The sequence below is a fragment of the Barbus barbus genome (assembly GCF_936440315.1).
Source record: "Barbus barbus genome assembly, chromosome: 32".
Taxonomy (NCBI): domain Eukaryota; kingdom Metazoa; phylum Chordata; class Actinopteri; order Cypriniformes; family Cyprinidae; genus Barbus; species Barbus barbus.
The window spans coordinates 23,875,595-23,891,189 of NC_136760.1; the positions used below are offsets into that span (position 1 = coordinate 23,875,595).

Here is a 15,595-nt window from a genome sequence, read left to right on the forward strand (position 1 = left end):
AAGCAGCATTAACCCTGTTCCTGCTTTGCTTAGCATCTTGAAGATGATCAGTGGTTCCAGTTTTTAAAAGAAATTCTGAAACTGAATAATTTGTTTCCATAAAAGGAATCCCCAATCATTATTGACAATATTTCAGCTGATGTTGAGCTCAAGACCTGAAGTAAACAGTCCAAACAGCACTACAAACTTTGCATACACCCTTATTCCTCATAAAAGAGTTCACACCTGATGATAATTGGAAAACAATTTTGTCTCTCACTTTCCTTGAATCTGCTCAAATCCCTGTTGACAGGACAACCTTTCAAGAAATCTTGGAGAAAATGATGCATTCCCGGGCTCCAGCCCTCAGAAGTCTGTGCAGGTGAGCTGAGGTTTTGGACATATTTAGTGAAATGCTCACTTTTTCAACAGTTTGTAAACGGGTGAAATTAAACTTGTCATTCTAGATCGCAAGTCAACTAGCTTTGCGTATTACTAGCTGATTAGTCTGCTAAATTATCACAATTCCAACATATTAACCTTGTATGATACCAGACCAAACAGATTGCAATTCCAGTTTATGCCACTACTGTCACCAAAATCGCACTATTCTATTTGAAACACTTCAAAGTAACTCAAAACAAGGAATTCTCATTGGAATACTTATAGAATTGCCAGTTCAAACTATTTTTCAAACCCAAGGTCATTGCTCCAGGTTGTCTTATGGAGTGCAATTCACCGAGCACTAGAAGTCAGAGACTGTGGGACTGAAGCTGGTAAATAACGTTCTTAAAGACCATAAATATTTAATATGTTGTGCAGCAGAGTAAAACAGGGTAAAGGTTCAGCTGGGTTTGGAGATGATGTGGAGACGGAGCTCTGACTAGCTCAAAGGAACAGCAGGCAACAGCAGAATGCAGAATTACCCCATGTGTGATATGAAACACTATATCAGAATGTCAGCGTCCACCACATCATAAGGCTGTTTTCATTTCTGCAGTCCTGTCCTTCTGAACTAAACGATATGCTTTCCAGTCTCCAGTCAAAAGTAATAAATTGTAGATACGGTGTTTTATTTTGTGTATGAGGAGGCATTAAAAGCAAATGTGAATGCTGACTTTTTATGGGAGATGCCACATTTTAGAGATTAGTAGGGTGGACACTATTCAGGGAGACAGAGGTGTAATAGAATTGGGACACGACATGAGCTGTATTCAGATCTGCATCTAAGCACCAAGGTTCAGTTTAGAATTGTGCATTTACTAAGAAGCCACAGCTGAGAGTGAATGAAATTGGGCTTTTTTTGGCATAAACAGAAAGTAAAGAAAGAATATTTGAACAAGATCAAGTTTGTTTTGCATTTACCAATAATAATCATGAGCAGAAATATTTAAGAGTTGCACAATGGTCCAAATATAAAAAAAAAAAATATTGCACATAATTATAAAAATGGCACACTTGACAGTCATTTTAATGCTAAATATTTTATAATAATTTTGATCTAATAATAAAAACATTAAAATTACATTTGAACATTTAGAGCACATAATAATAAAAATAACTCACTTGATAGTGTCAGGGAACTGTTGTGTGTCTGTCATGTGTTCCTGCCCCTTGTGCCCATATTTGGTTTGTTTCCTGTCCTTGTCATATGTAATCATCAGTTAATTCTTGTCTAGCCGTGTTCGTCTCATTAGCGTGTGTATTTAAGTTCCTGCCTGTTGTGTTTCGTGCTGTCTGGTCTACTCGTTACTCCCCGGTGTTCCTGTTGATGTCTGTGTCTTACCCTGCCTTGTCTTGCCCTGCCTTGATGTCAGTAAAGTGTGTTATTTGAGTTTATATCCTCGTCTGCGTGTTCCTGGTTCCTCCCTCGTGTGTGCACCGTGACAGAAGACCTGACCTAAACAGTAAGCGGCGCCCCTTCACCTCGTTTTGTTTTCCGTTTTTTTTTTAAAGTTTTTTGTTTGTTCCTGTTTTTGGTCTGTCTCTCGTGGCATGGAAGTCGCCACTCGACATCCCGCCTTAGCCCACTGCAAGTCGGCGTGGGAGTTCGGCGGGATCGCCGCGAGTGTCGCGAGTCCGCTGGCCGCGAGCCCTGCAGTCTGACGATCGCGGGAGAAGTTCGCCGTTGTCCGCGGCTCATCCAACCCGCCGATCGCGGGAGATATCCGCCGCTGTCCGCGGCTCCCAACCTCGCCGCTCACACCGAGCCCGCCGTTCGCGGGAGTTCACGCCGCCGTCCGCGGCACACCGAGCCCGCCGTTCGCGGGAGTTCACGCCGCCACCTGCGGTTCACCCAAGTCCGCCGTCCGTGGGGAAAGCCAACCCACCGTCGGCGGCTTCACCGTGCCCGCCGTTCGCGGGAGATCAACGCTGCCGTCCGCGGGGAAAGCCAACCCGCCGTCGGCGGCTCCCCCTGTTCACGCCGCCGTCCGCGGCTCCCCTGTGCACGCCGCCGGTCCGCCTCTGACTCAATGCCCGCCGGTCCGCCGCTGACTCAAGCCCACCGGATTGCCGCTGACTCAAGCCTGCCGGTCGCCGATACCCTCTCCGTGGATCAAGTCCACATGTCACGGCCAGGAGAGCCGTGTTTGTGTTTGTTGTGCTCACAGGAACATTTTAAACTTACCTTGTCATGCCATGTCTTGTCTTGTCCATGGAGACTCGTCTGGGGCAGGCGGCTCCTTGAATTGTGGCCATGGAGGCCAGTCGCAGCCGCTTGCCCCCCCTGTCGCAGAAGTGGAGGAGGTTGCTGAGGGACCCTGTGAGGGCCCCTGACTCCTCGTCAAGCCCAGAGGAAGACTCAGCTTCCTAGCCAGCCCAGGAGGGCTTCTGGTTCCTGTGGGATGTCCTGTCGTGTTTGTCTGACCCTGGAGGGTTTCTGTCGTGTCTTGTCGTGTTTTGTCTGTCTAGCCCCGGAGGGCTCCTGATACCCCCTGGATTCCCCATGGAAATTTTGGGGGGGGGTAGTAGAGCTCTGGGTGGAGTGGGTGGGCCGAAGAAGGATGCCATGGCCACAGTTACCACCTGCCATGGCCTCCTGAGCTCCCTGCTCTGCCATGGGTCCTGTCTGTCTGTTCCGCTCTGGAGGTCCCGGTCCTGTGGTCCGTGTCTGTCCTGAGAGGCCTCCAGAGCGCCCACCCCCCCCTCCCCGATGGAACTGTTAAGGCTCGGGACGAGCCTTTCGGGAGGGGGGAGTTATGTCAGGGAACTGTTGTGTGTCTGTCATGTGTTCCTGCCCCTTGTGCCCATATTTGGTTTGTTTCCTGTCCTTGTCATATGTAATCATCAGTTAATTCTTGTCTAGCCGTGTTCGTCTCATTAGCGTGTGTATTTAAGTTCCTGCCTGTTGTGTTTCGTGCTGTCTGGTCTACTCGTTACTCCCCGGTGTTCCTGTTGATGTCTGTGTCTTACCCTGCCTTGTCTTGCCCTGCCTTGATGTCAGTAAAGTGTGTTATTTGAGTTTATATCCTCGTCTGCGTGTTCCTGGTTCCTCCCTCGTGTGTGCACCGTGACAGATAGCAAATATGATGAAAAATATAATAGGCTATTTTAACATTTTAGGGCACCTAATAATACCACATAATAAAACTTATTTTTTTTATTGTAAATATATTAATTAATGTATAAGGCTCTGTTAGAAGTGTGTGTGACAATTATGAATTTTCATTTAAATATCCTGGTCTTCGAAAAAGTTCTGAGCCTTGTTATTACAAGGAGTAATGATCCACTATATTCTATAATGTGAATGATGGCAGAAATGGATATATGTAAATATAAAAGTCCGATTAGCTAAATGGAAACCTGCTGGCTCAGCTCCTTGGTTCAGGTAATAAGAAAAACACTTAGATGGGAGACAGTGATTCACAGAGGCAGTTGGAGAAAATTCAGGTGCCTGATTCCATTAGACCTGCAGTTTCTCATCAGAGAACAATAACCCCGACGCTTTTCATCTTTTGAAGCTCTGATTCAGCCAAATGGATGATAAAGATGGTAAATGTGCCAAAGACTATCATCAAATGTCTCAGTGTATGTCAGTCCGGTGTGTCAGGTGTACTAATACAGTAAAAATTCTAGAGCATACTATGCATTCAGCAACTCAGGCAGTCCTTTTTATTCTACATTAAGTGGTGCAGGCAACAGAACGCTGCATTCCAGCCAAGAACGGTTACAGACAGCTGAAATAGTCCTGCTGTCGACCAGAACTGACAAAGTGGGTAGAAATGCTGGATGCCTGGTTCTCAAAGGCTGACAGGCACACGGACGGCAAGAAAAGCCAGCAGACGCCAGCGTAGATGGGCGGCATCAGGTTGGCAGCAGGTTCTTTTGAGAAAAGGATGCTGACTTTCAGAAAATACTAATTTATGAGAAGTCATATGTAGGTGAAAGTAGGAGCTAAAACTGGATAAAAGTGGCTATTTAAAAAAAAAAATTCTTGAGTGAGCTGGGGCAATATGCTATAACTTCATATGTAACAGACGCAGGCAAGTGTGCTGGTGCGTGTAAACCTCACTCCCTTGATCTCAAAGAAGTGGCGCTTTGGCGACTGACGCTAGAGGCCGTGGCCTTTAGCCTCCTCGTTAGAGCGCCCGCCTCCCGCGCCAGAGACCGCGGTTCGAATCCCACTCGGAGCGAGGCGAAGTAGAACCGGTTACACATATCTTTCATATCGTCATGGTTAATATTAATACTGCAAAATCAGACCCCAAATGGGCATGTTACTTTTCTCCACAAGAATGTAAACTCCACCTGTGAGATCTTGAGATGTGAAGTCAAATGCATCAGGGAAAAATAATACAAAAAATAAAAATAAACTTTCAATTTCAGGCTTTTAGGGACCTTAAACATAGTCACTGAAAATATAATGAAATATGTGTCTTACATAAAATATCTGCTAGAATATGAGAGGCTGTCGATGGAAAAATGTGTTTTTTTCTTTTTTTTGCTGTTTTTAATGTTTTAAAAATAAGTCTCTTATTTATTTGATCAAAAATACAGTAAGATATTGTGAAATATTATTACAAATTAACAACTGTTCACATAACATATTTATTTTATTATCTTTTAAAATGTTATTTATCCATGTGATGTCAAAGCTGAATTTTGGCAATCTTTATTGTCACATGATCCTTCATAAATCATTCTAAAAAATGCTGATTTATTTGGTGCTCAAGGACCACTTATTATTATCCTCAATGTTGCAAACAGTTTTGTTGCTTAATGTATTTTTATTTTTATTTTTTGGGTAGAACTGATATATATATTTTTCAGGATTTACATATCAATGCAAATGTCTTTACTGTCACTTTTAATCAATTTAATGCATCCTTGCAGAATAAAGGTATTCCTTTCTGCCATTTGTTTCTGAAATTGACATAGATATCCAGGTGAATAACTTGGATCCAGCACAGTTATTGCCCTGTAATGTTCCTATCACATTGTGAAAAGGCCCTTTCTGTTGCATTGCTAAAATGATGTCCTTCATCCTCTGAAGTCTGTATGATTGCTTTCAGATAACATCTTATAATCCAGGATGTAAGAATCAATAGTAGCCAATCAATGCACATAATGCATATAAAGATGAGGAAAAATCCCTTGTCAAAAATAGTGTATGAATTCACCTCAGATGTGTGACTGTTTAAATATGTTCTTAAGGAAAGAAAACGTGTCTGTGTGGGCCTAGACGCTCACGAGAACGCTTACATTTGGTTCAATTCCATATTCAAGTGTAAAAACCTCAGCAGATCCTTTGCAAACCTAATTGAAAATTCCATTTCACGATATTTCACCAGCGCTGTTTCCACTCGGGGGCTCTTGTCTTATTCCAGTTCCAGATATACCGTATACATTACCATCCCAGTGTAGCCCTACAGCACTACAGGTTTGAAATTAAGGATGAAATTAAGTTGAGCAAAACTAATGATGGTTGGATGAACCCTGCTTCTTATTCCCATTGATGGTTCCAGCAGAATCCAAACCATGATTGATATTGGGCCAGCACCGCATATTATTTCTGGCTATACACACCGTGAAGCTTGTGTTTGTCTCACCTGAATGGCTGAGTGATGGACTGCGTGTCATTATCGACGATGTACGTTAGTCAAAATGGAGCCTGAAGACTTGGCACGCGTCTATTCTAATGGCTCAGAGATGGCATGTAAGGAAAGCCCTGCATGTGCTGATATGGTAGTCAATTGTAAAAAATGCCGTTTTTTTTGTTTGTTTGTTTGTTTGTTTTCTATTTACATTTTGTTTTGTTTTTGTCTTTTTTATTATTATTTAAAAATATATATATATTTTTTATTTATATATTTTAGCCTTTGGTTTTATTTATTTAATTTTTGATCTTGTAGTAAGTCAGTTTAAACTTAACAAAAATGAGAAATGTTGTCATGGCAACTAGCTGAAATAAAATAAGTTGAAGTTTTATATATATACACAGGTACATCTCAAAAAATTGGAATATCATGAAAAAAGTCAATATTTTTTGTCACTCATTTCAGAAAGTGAAACCAATACATTATATAGATTCATTACACATAGAGTGAAATATTTCAAGACTTTATTTCTTGAAATTTTGATGATTATGGCTTACAGATAATGAAAACCCAAAATTGAGTGTCTCAGAAAATTTTTATATTACATAAGATCAATTAAAAAAGGATATTTTAAACAGAAATGTCAGGCTTCTGAAAAGTATGTTCATTTCTATGCACTCAATACTTGGTTGGGCCTCCGTTTGCATGAATAACTGCATCAGTGTGGCGTGACATGGAGGCAATCAGCCTGTGGTACAGCTCAGGTGTAATGGAAGCCCAGGTTGCTTTGATAGCAGCCTTCAGATCATCTGCATTGTTGGGTCTGGTGTCTCTCATCTTCCTCTTGACAATACCCCATAGATTCTCTATGGGGTTCAGGTCAGGCGAGTTTGCTGGCCAATCAAGCACAGTAACACCATGGTTATTGAACCAGCTTTTGGTACCTTTGGCAGTGTGGGCAGGTGCCAAGTCCTGCTGGAAAATGAAATCAGCATCTCCATAAAGCTTGTCAGCAGAAGGAAGCATGAAGTGCTCTAAAACTTCCTGGTAGATGGCTGCGTTGACTGTGGACTTCAGAAAACACAGTGGACCAACACCAGCAGATGACATGGCAGCCCAAATCATCACTGACTGTGGAAACTTCACATTGGACTTCAAGCAACATGGATTCTGTGCCTCTCCACTCTTCCTCCAGACTCTGGGACCTTGATTTCCAAATGAAATGCAAAATTTACTTTCATCTGAAAAGAGGACTTTGGACCACAGTCCAGTTCTTTTTCTCCTTAGCCCAGGTAAGATGCTTCTGACGTTGTCTCTGGTTCAGAAGTAGCTTGGTAGCTCTTTTCCTGAAGATGTCTGAGCGTAGTGATTCTTGATGCACTGACTCCAGCTTCAGTCCTCTCCTTGTGAAACTCTCCCAAGTGTTTGAATCAGCTTTGCTGGACAGTATTCTCAAGCTTGCGGTCATCCCTGTTGCTTGTGCACATTTTCCTACCCAGTTTATTCCTTCCAGTCAACTTTGCATTTAATATGCTTTGATACAGCACTCCTTGAACAGCCACTCCTTTCAGAAATGACCCTCTGTGACTTACCCTCTTTGTGGAGGGTGTCAATGATCGTCTTCTGGACCATTGCCAAGTCAGCAGTGTTCCCCATTATTGTGGTTTCAAAGAACAAGATATACCCTGAACTTATACTGTATGGATAGTCATTGATTGAAATTCAAATGTAAATATTCTAATATTTTGAGATACTGATTTATGACTTTCATGAGCTGTAAGCTCTAATCATCACAATTAAAACAAAAAAACTTTTGGAGTGTTTTACTTTACATGTAATGAATCTAAAATATATTCTTTAAGTTATATATTATATAACTTTTTCACCATATTCAATTTTTTTAGATGTACCTGTATGTGTGTGTATATATATATATATATATATACATATACATACTGTATATATGATTTCAGTTAATATTTCAGGTATTTTTTAAATATATCTATGGTTTATATTAGTTTATATTCAGTTTTTATTTTTATTTTTAATTTTTTTTATTTAGCTTATTATATAAACATTTTAGTACTTCAGTTTAAACTAAACCAGAGCCTTGAAATAAAATAAACATTAACTGAAATAAAATCAAATATGGGAGCGGCTATTTGCACTAAGTGTAAATAGCGATAGATTCTATATACACTATGTTAAAATGGCAAGATTTTCTGCTATTTATACTACTTATTACAAATAGTGGCAATTATCTGCACCTCAGTATTGTAGTACATTATAAAACAGTATGCAATAATAAAGTAATGAGTGTAAATTATAGTTTTAATTCAAATTATTAAATGGATGCCACCTTATTGGAACAATAAAGCCCTTCTTACAGCTACCCTACCCCTACCCTATACTTTATTTTCAACTTTTTTATTATTTCTTTCATTTTTATTGAAAATAAATGCCTTTCCGATGCGATGAGATTTGAAAAGGGAGAAAAAAGTTCGGCAAAAAGCGGTCTCGAACTCGGGTCGATCGGGTCAAAAAGCATGCGCCTTACCATCTACGCCACTAAAACCGAAGTAATGTCTGTTTTTACTGTTGACTAACCAAATCACACATTAATGGGTGGAGTTAGTGTAAATAGCCTTTGTCAACAAGGCGGGCTATTTGCACTTATGCTCCGATAAAATATTGCGAAGAACCAAAATAATTAAGTAAAGAAATAAAAATAAAATATAAAAGCATAAGTAAACTTGTTTCATTCCAGCTAGTTGCCAGTGCAACAATTCTCATTTTTGTTTAGTTCAGAGTCATTTAAATGTCTGTATTCTATTATGAAATTTTAGTTTTTCGTTTTGGTTTGGTTAGTACTTCAATTTAGACTAAATTAAAGTAAGAAATGTTGCTGAAATGTAGTGATAAAATTTATAAAAGTTTAAGTTTTATTTTTTATTAGGCATGTGCAGCTTAATTATGTTTAAGTTACCGACTATTTAATGCAAACATACAAATCAGAAGTCTGACCCTGAAGGCTGTAACCCACATGTGGGAATTAAAGTTTCACTAGGTGAGAATTTTAAACAGGCTGCTGAATGAACTCATCTTTTTTACATTTCGAAGGAAATGTGTGTTTGCCCATCCAAACCTTGCTGCCAAGATGATCATTTCTAGTATACTGTTCTGATTCCTCAGATCCCTCATTCTTTTAAAGTGAAAAAGTGAAAGTGGCGTACAGCCAAGTATGATGACCCATACTCAGAATTCGTGCTCTGCATTTAACCCATCCAAAGTGCACACACACAGCAGTGAACACACACACACACGGTGAACACACACCCAGAGCAGTGGGCAGCCATTTATGCTGCAGCGCTGGGGAGCAGTTGGGGTTCAGTGCCTTTCTCAAGGGCACCTCAGTCGTGGTATTGAGGGTGGAGAGAGCGCTGTACATTCACTCCCCCCACCTACAATCCCTGCCGGACCTGAGACTCGAACCCACAACCTTTTGGGTTACGAGTCCGACTCTCTAACCATTAGGCCACGACTTCCCCGTATGTGGGATGTTTCCTCAAGTTTTAGCATCCAGCACTTAAAAATCTGATCCAAAGGTTTGAGGTTAAATCATTCAACCAGCAACTGTAACTGAACTGAATGGGAATACTAACACACAGCTTTCTCCATATTATAAGTCTCCTTGCATACTAGCATAAATCAAAAACAATCAGTTTTACAGTTTCATGACTTTGGGATTGAGAACTGGAGTCAGAGGACTGAAGTCAATCACATATGGAAAACATAGGCTCAGTAAGTGGTCATATACTGCCCTCTTTCTTCTCTTTCTCTCACGTTTCATGCAACTCTCTTTGTTTCATGAGCATAATCTGCCATCTAGTGCCACTGCACCAAAGTGACTGCAGAAATATGTGGAAACATAATGTGGAATAATAAAATACAGTATGATAGAAATCTACTTGCACTGTAATCTAGGAGAGATGGATAGATTTGCACCTCATCATCCGTCTGAAATAAATATGCTTTTTTAGATTTGAACTTTTAATGCACAACCTGCACCAAACCCACCTTCGTTAGCATCTGACTGAGGTTGGACAGGCTTTAATAAATTCCTTGAATGGAAGCAGCAAATACACGGAGCCAAATGAAGCTAATCAGCATTCTGCTCAGTGGAGGGAAGCGTGCTGTGGGATCTGCCCTATGCCTTCTACGTGGGCCGAAGCGCATATGAGCCAATGGGACAGTAATTAGAGTGAGGAGGGCAGCAGTGGTGTCTACCTTTATTAATTAAGTGCAGAGAAGCTGCAGATGTCACTCAAAAATCCAGCAGATGAGATGAAATACACTCAAGGGCCAGATGTGTGAATTATTGATGTGCATGTGCACGCATGACAGATGTGCGTAACTCGTTTGAACTAAAAAAACAACTATCTCACAGATTCTGCATTAAACATCATGTATACAAGCCTATAGCTATAATCAATGCCTGTTTCATGAATGAATCACTCTTTTAAATCAGTGGTTTTCACAAGAATGGTCAAGCGGGTTATTTATAGGCCTCTATTTCTCTTCCTCTCACTCATTTGATTGATCGTTTGTGCAATCAGTGCCTTGCTTTATATAAAATGTTTCTCCTGTGTAATAGACATAAAGCCTTTTTATTTTTTGTTTATTTAATAGGCCTATAAGGATTTAAGGTTACAATTTACATATAAGTAGCGATAAGGGTAAGTCATAATTTCTTTTAAAGTTTTATACCATTTTAATCATCTTTTGTGTCTTTTTGTAAGTTATTTTTTTATTTGTCAAATGTTATATGAATAATAACAACAACAACGTCTTCACTTTTTCATTTTAAATGGATGAAATTATTAACTAAATGGTGTGATAATTATTTTACAAAATAGCCTACATATATTTCATAAAGTCTCCTGATTAATATATTAAGGCAAGACATTTAGTAAAAAAAATAACTAAAAGTTATTGTCTTACCCAGTTGATTGATTACAGTGATAATTGTAATTTTTGTATTCCAAGTTATCCAAAATGTTAGGTTCAAATATGCAAATGAGGCATTATTTAGTGAAATATGCACTAATTTGCATACATTTCTAGAGCAAAAATCTATGGATCAGTCAAAACACTGGATGAAGTCAGTTTCAAAATTCTTGTTTATTTTTATTTATTTATTATTTTTTTACATATTAGAGTCAAAAGTTTTTACAGAGAGAATTTGGGGTATCTTTTGTCTTTTTTATTATTGCTGTTACATTTATTTATTTAAATATGTTCATATATTGTAGCCTTTGGTTTTATTTATTAAGTCAATTTAAACAAAAAAAATAGAAATGCTGTCATGGCAACTAGCTAAACAATATATTTTCACAATTTTTGGGAGGAATAAAATGTTGTATGTAATCAAACAAATTATATAGGCCTATGAACAAATAAAAACCTTCAGGAGACAAGAATAAAGATGTAAAGTTTGGTGTGTGTAAGTGCTACTGAAGTGAAGATGTATGGCTCAGTGCAGGAGAAAAAAACTCATTTGGAGAAAACAACCTTTAAAAATATATTGTAGTTGAAATCTATTGACACAAATAGATATAGCGCTATAAAAGAAACACTTAAAGGGATAGTTCACCCAAAAAATGTCATCATTAAGTCTGTATGAAACCTGCATGAATTTCTTTGTTCTGCTCAACACAAAGGAAGATGTTTTGAAGAAAGTTAGTAACCAGGCTGTTTTGGGGCACCATTGACTTCCATAGTAGAAAAAGATAAAAATACTATGGAAGTCAATAGTGCCCAGAACTGCTCTGTTTCCAACATTCTTCAGAATATCTTCCTTTGACATTCATACAGATCTGGAACTACTTCAGGGTGAGTAGATGATGACAGAATTTTCATTTTTGGGTGAACTATCCCTTTAATAAATGGCATGATGTATTCATGCTGCACCAGTAGATGTCACTGTGAGTTTTGACTTTTTAGACCAGAGAGTCCCTCTTGAGCCACCGTAGCCGGTTTATATTGAGCCTCCACGCGGAAGTCCCGCCCCTTTTCCCCCCTCGCTCGCTGGATGTGTAAGTGTTAGCACTTTAGCTCTATGAACTGAATCCATGTAAATCTGCATCAATCCGTCAATATTCACGTTTCAGTCATGTGTGATGCGAAAGAACAAGTATAAATGTATCATCAAACGAAATATTTGCTAGAAGCTGTATAGAATAGCATTGTAATAAAGTGTTTTTCTGCATTGCAGGGTCGAGTCGCACCTCAAAACAAAATGGTGAGATTGTTTATATCTGGTGTTTCTTGCTAAAGTATAGAGTGCGTCAGTTTAAATTAAAAGTAAAACCACAACCTAGAAGTGTTAGTGAATTTATATGAGTAGTATAATTTTAAAATATTTTTTGTTAAAGAAACTGTATTGAAAGAGTTAAGTACCAGCGTGTAAATGTCGAAGTGCGTTTAATATGTTATTCATCTTTACAGCCACGCAAAATTGAAGAAATCAAAGATTTCCTGCTTACAGCAAGGAGGAAGGATGCCAAGTGTAGGTTTGATTGGATTCTGTTGTAGTGCTGTATGTGTTTTTTAATTGTGATATGGTTTGGTGCATCTTCTTTTCTGAAGGCAGTGCATCTCAGTCTGGAAATGAGCTGATGTGACCTGTTTGAGACATCCAACATGTTGACAAGAGCAGAATCCTAACAGATTTTATACTGGTGGTCTGACAGGAAAAAATGTTGAATAAGGAGTAACGTTACATTGTGATTTTGTGACATTTGCTAAACCGATATTGTCCATTTCTAACCGCATTTGGCTTCTGCATTGGCTACTACAAAAGTGTTTCCTAGTATTGATGGATATTTGTCTAAATGCATGCATTGTGTTCCAACAGCTGTCAAAATCAAGAAGAACAAGGACAATGTGAAGTTCAAGGTCCGCTGCAGCAGATACCTGTACACATTGGTCATCACAGACAAAGAGAAGGCTGAGAAGCTCAAGCAGTCCCTGCCACCAGGTGAGTCTTTAAAAACACCAAATGAAACTGCTGGGATTATAAAACATAATATGCAAGATGAAACCAAATCCATAAACTGCTTGCGATTGTGCAGAATTGATCAACCTTAAGGATTTGTCCTAAATGTTTTGGTTTGATAAAAATTAACACGTAGTCATGAGAATGTAAAAGAGTAAACCTACAAACAAAAGTAAATGTTAACATTTCCAGGCAAGTGTGTTAGGGGGAAAACAACTTTTTAGATACTTAAAGTGCTTGCAACTGACTGGAAAGTCATGGAAGTGCTGTGATCAGGTTTTTGAGAAGTATGCAAGATGTCCAAACACTTTGGGCCTGTTCTGTGCCCTCTGTGCATTTACACGCTTGCTAGAGCAATGATGGACCAAGTGCTGGGTCTCGCATCACAGAGACTTCAGTTCCACCGGTTCACTAACACTTACAGCTGTGTCACTTCAAGAGTTACTGTAAATATCACCCATCTCTCTCTTGTTTCAGGTCTGGCTGTGAAGGAGCTGAAGTAGAGGTCTCTCTTGTACAAAATGTTGTAATAAAATTGGGAAAGTTAAGAATGGTGTTTTGTTTGTTTCTATGCTTTTTAGACTTTATGTACCTGCTTGATGATAATATTTTATAGTGTATATTTAATTGCTTATTTAGTTTGGGTCAATACCTTTCTTTTTTTCCCCTTGATACTTTTATTCACTTATTCAGCGAGAAATGATACATGGGATTGATCAGTAAAGATTAACATCGTTACAAAAGATTATTTCAAATGTGATATGATCCTGGACCACAAAAACATTCATAAGGGTCCATTTATTTTTAGATTTATACTTGATCTGAAACCTGAATACGCTTTCCATTGATGCATGGTTTGTTAGGATAGGACAATGGCCGGGATGCAACTATTTGAAAATCTGAAGGGTGCAAAAATACAGAAAATCGCATTTTAAAGTTGTCCATTGTTCTTAGCAATGCATATTACAAATCAAATTAAGTTTTGGTATATTTACGGTAGGAAAATATATATACAAAATATATTAATGATTTTTGGCATAAAAGAAAAATTTATGATTTTTACGATTCTTTTCTGTTATGAACAAATATTTCTTGAGAACTGAACATAAGAGTAATGGCTGCTGAAAATTCACTTTTGCTATCACTGGAATGTTATAATTTTAAAAACTAAAATAGAAAATGTTTCTTTGAAATTGTAATTTTTCACAATATTATGGTATTTACATGAAGTAATTGCAGCCTTGGTGAAAATAAGACTTATTCCAAAACCATTAAAGTCTTACTGACCCAAAGGTTTTGAATGGTTGTGTACTTTGTTACTCTAGGGACATTTTTTATTGACCTCAAACTTGGTTTTTAGGCCAAACGGTTTAATTTAAGACCTTTAATGAATTCTCAAAGCATGATTTGTATTATCTCAAACAAGCTATAGCCTTGTAAATGTAATACTACTAGTAGTATTATGTACTACTATACTAAATGTAAATGTACTAAACTACTGTAGTTTAGTTTACTTGTTTAGAAAGGCCGCGGTATTTATATCCTAGTTTGTCAACTGTGGTATTTGACATAAAGCCAGTATAAACATTACAAAATAAAGATGTAATATAGCTGACACATTTTCTCACGTCACTGATGTAGCCTTATGTCTCCCTTTCTTGGAAATGTAGCATTTTAGCATTTTTTTAGGTGGGTCATTGCGTGCATGACACTTTCACTTTGTGATTTTAAACCTTTTCAAACTGTGTTTAGAAATTGTTTTATGTAATCTCAAACTAAATGAAAAATAATACTGACATTTAGCAATGACTGGCATTCTGTTCAATGTCTTGAGGAGTTTATTAAGAGAATCTAAGGCTGATATTTCATCAAATATACAGTTTTCTGAGCAAAACCATGACAACAAGATTGACATTTTAACATCTATTTAAGAACCTAACTAAGCCAACATAAGGATTTTGTGTGAATTAACATCTAAAATAACCTCCCTATGAACATTAATGGAGCAGTACGCTAGCTTTTGTCTATATTTTCACGTTCCTAAGATTTAAAAGAAAAAAAAAATTGTGTATTTTTGTTGATGTGATAGTAAAAGTCCCCTATGAATCCCGAGGGACATTGAATCATCACTGTTGATGTGAAATGTCCTTTATGTGTCACACTATATATATATATATATATATATATATATATATATATATATATATATATATATTACTTAACCTGTTATTGATGTTTTAATTATTTAACATAAATCTTCCAATATTGTCTTTTTTTTAAGCTAAAACAAGCAATCACCATTTAATGTGTATATCTGGCAACAAACTGGCATAGAAATGAAATAATTCTATTATTTTAATAATTCGTTTTTTGTACCAGTGTCTGTATTTACTTGAGTTGCCCGAAAGATGGCAGCATTGCGTTAGATATTTTCAAAGAAATGACTAAATTCAGCATTTACCTCATTTTAAGAATATTTTATTTAAATAAATAGGTTAAAGCTAATCTCCAAAAGCAATAT

General features: G+C 38.0%; 1 protein-coding gene across 1 annotated transcript; it reads left to right on the plus strand.

Moving 5' to 3' along the window:
* Positions 1-12,088: 12,088 nt before the first annotated feature.
* On the plus strand, positions 12,089-14,689 carry LOC306852073 (large ribosomal subunit protein eL38). Its single transcript, XM_079388686.1, has 5 exons — positions 12,089-12,112; positions 12,292-12,318; positions 12,525-12,585; positions 12,934-13,056; positions 13,552-14,689. The coding sequence occupies exons 2-5, from the start codon at positions 12,316-12,318 to the stop codon at positions 13,575-13,577; spliced, it is 213 nt and encodes a 70-aa protein (XP_079244812.1). The 5' UTR covers positions 12,089-12,112; positions 12,292-12,315; the 3' UTR covers positions 13,578-14,689.
* The last annotated feature ends 906 nt before the right edge of the window (positions 14,690-15,595 follow it).

Excerpts from the sequence above, each read along its gene's own strand:
- LOC306852073 (XM_079388686.1), top strand. Across the intron at positions 12,586-12,933 it reads AAGGAGGAAGGATGCCAAGT|CTGTCAAAATCAAGAAGAAC; the intron begins GTAGGTTTGATT and ends GTGTTCCAACAG. Across the intron at positions 13,057-13,551 it reads CAAGCAGTCCCTGCCACCAG|GTCTGGCTGTGAAGGAGCTG; the intron begins GTGAGTCTTTAA and ends CTCTTGTTTCAG.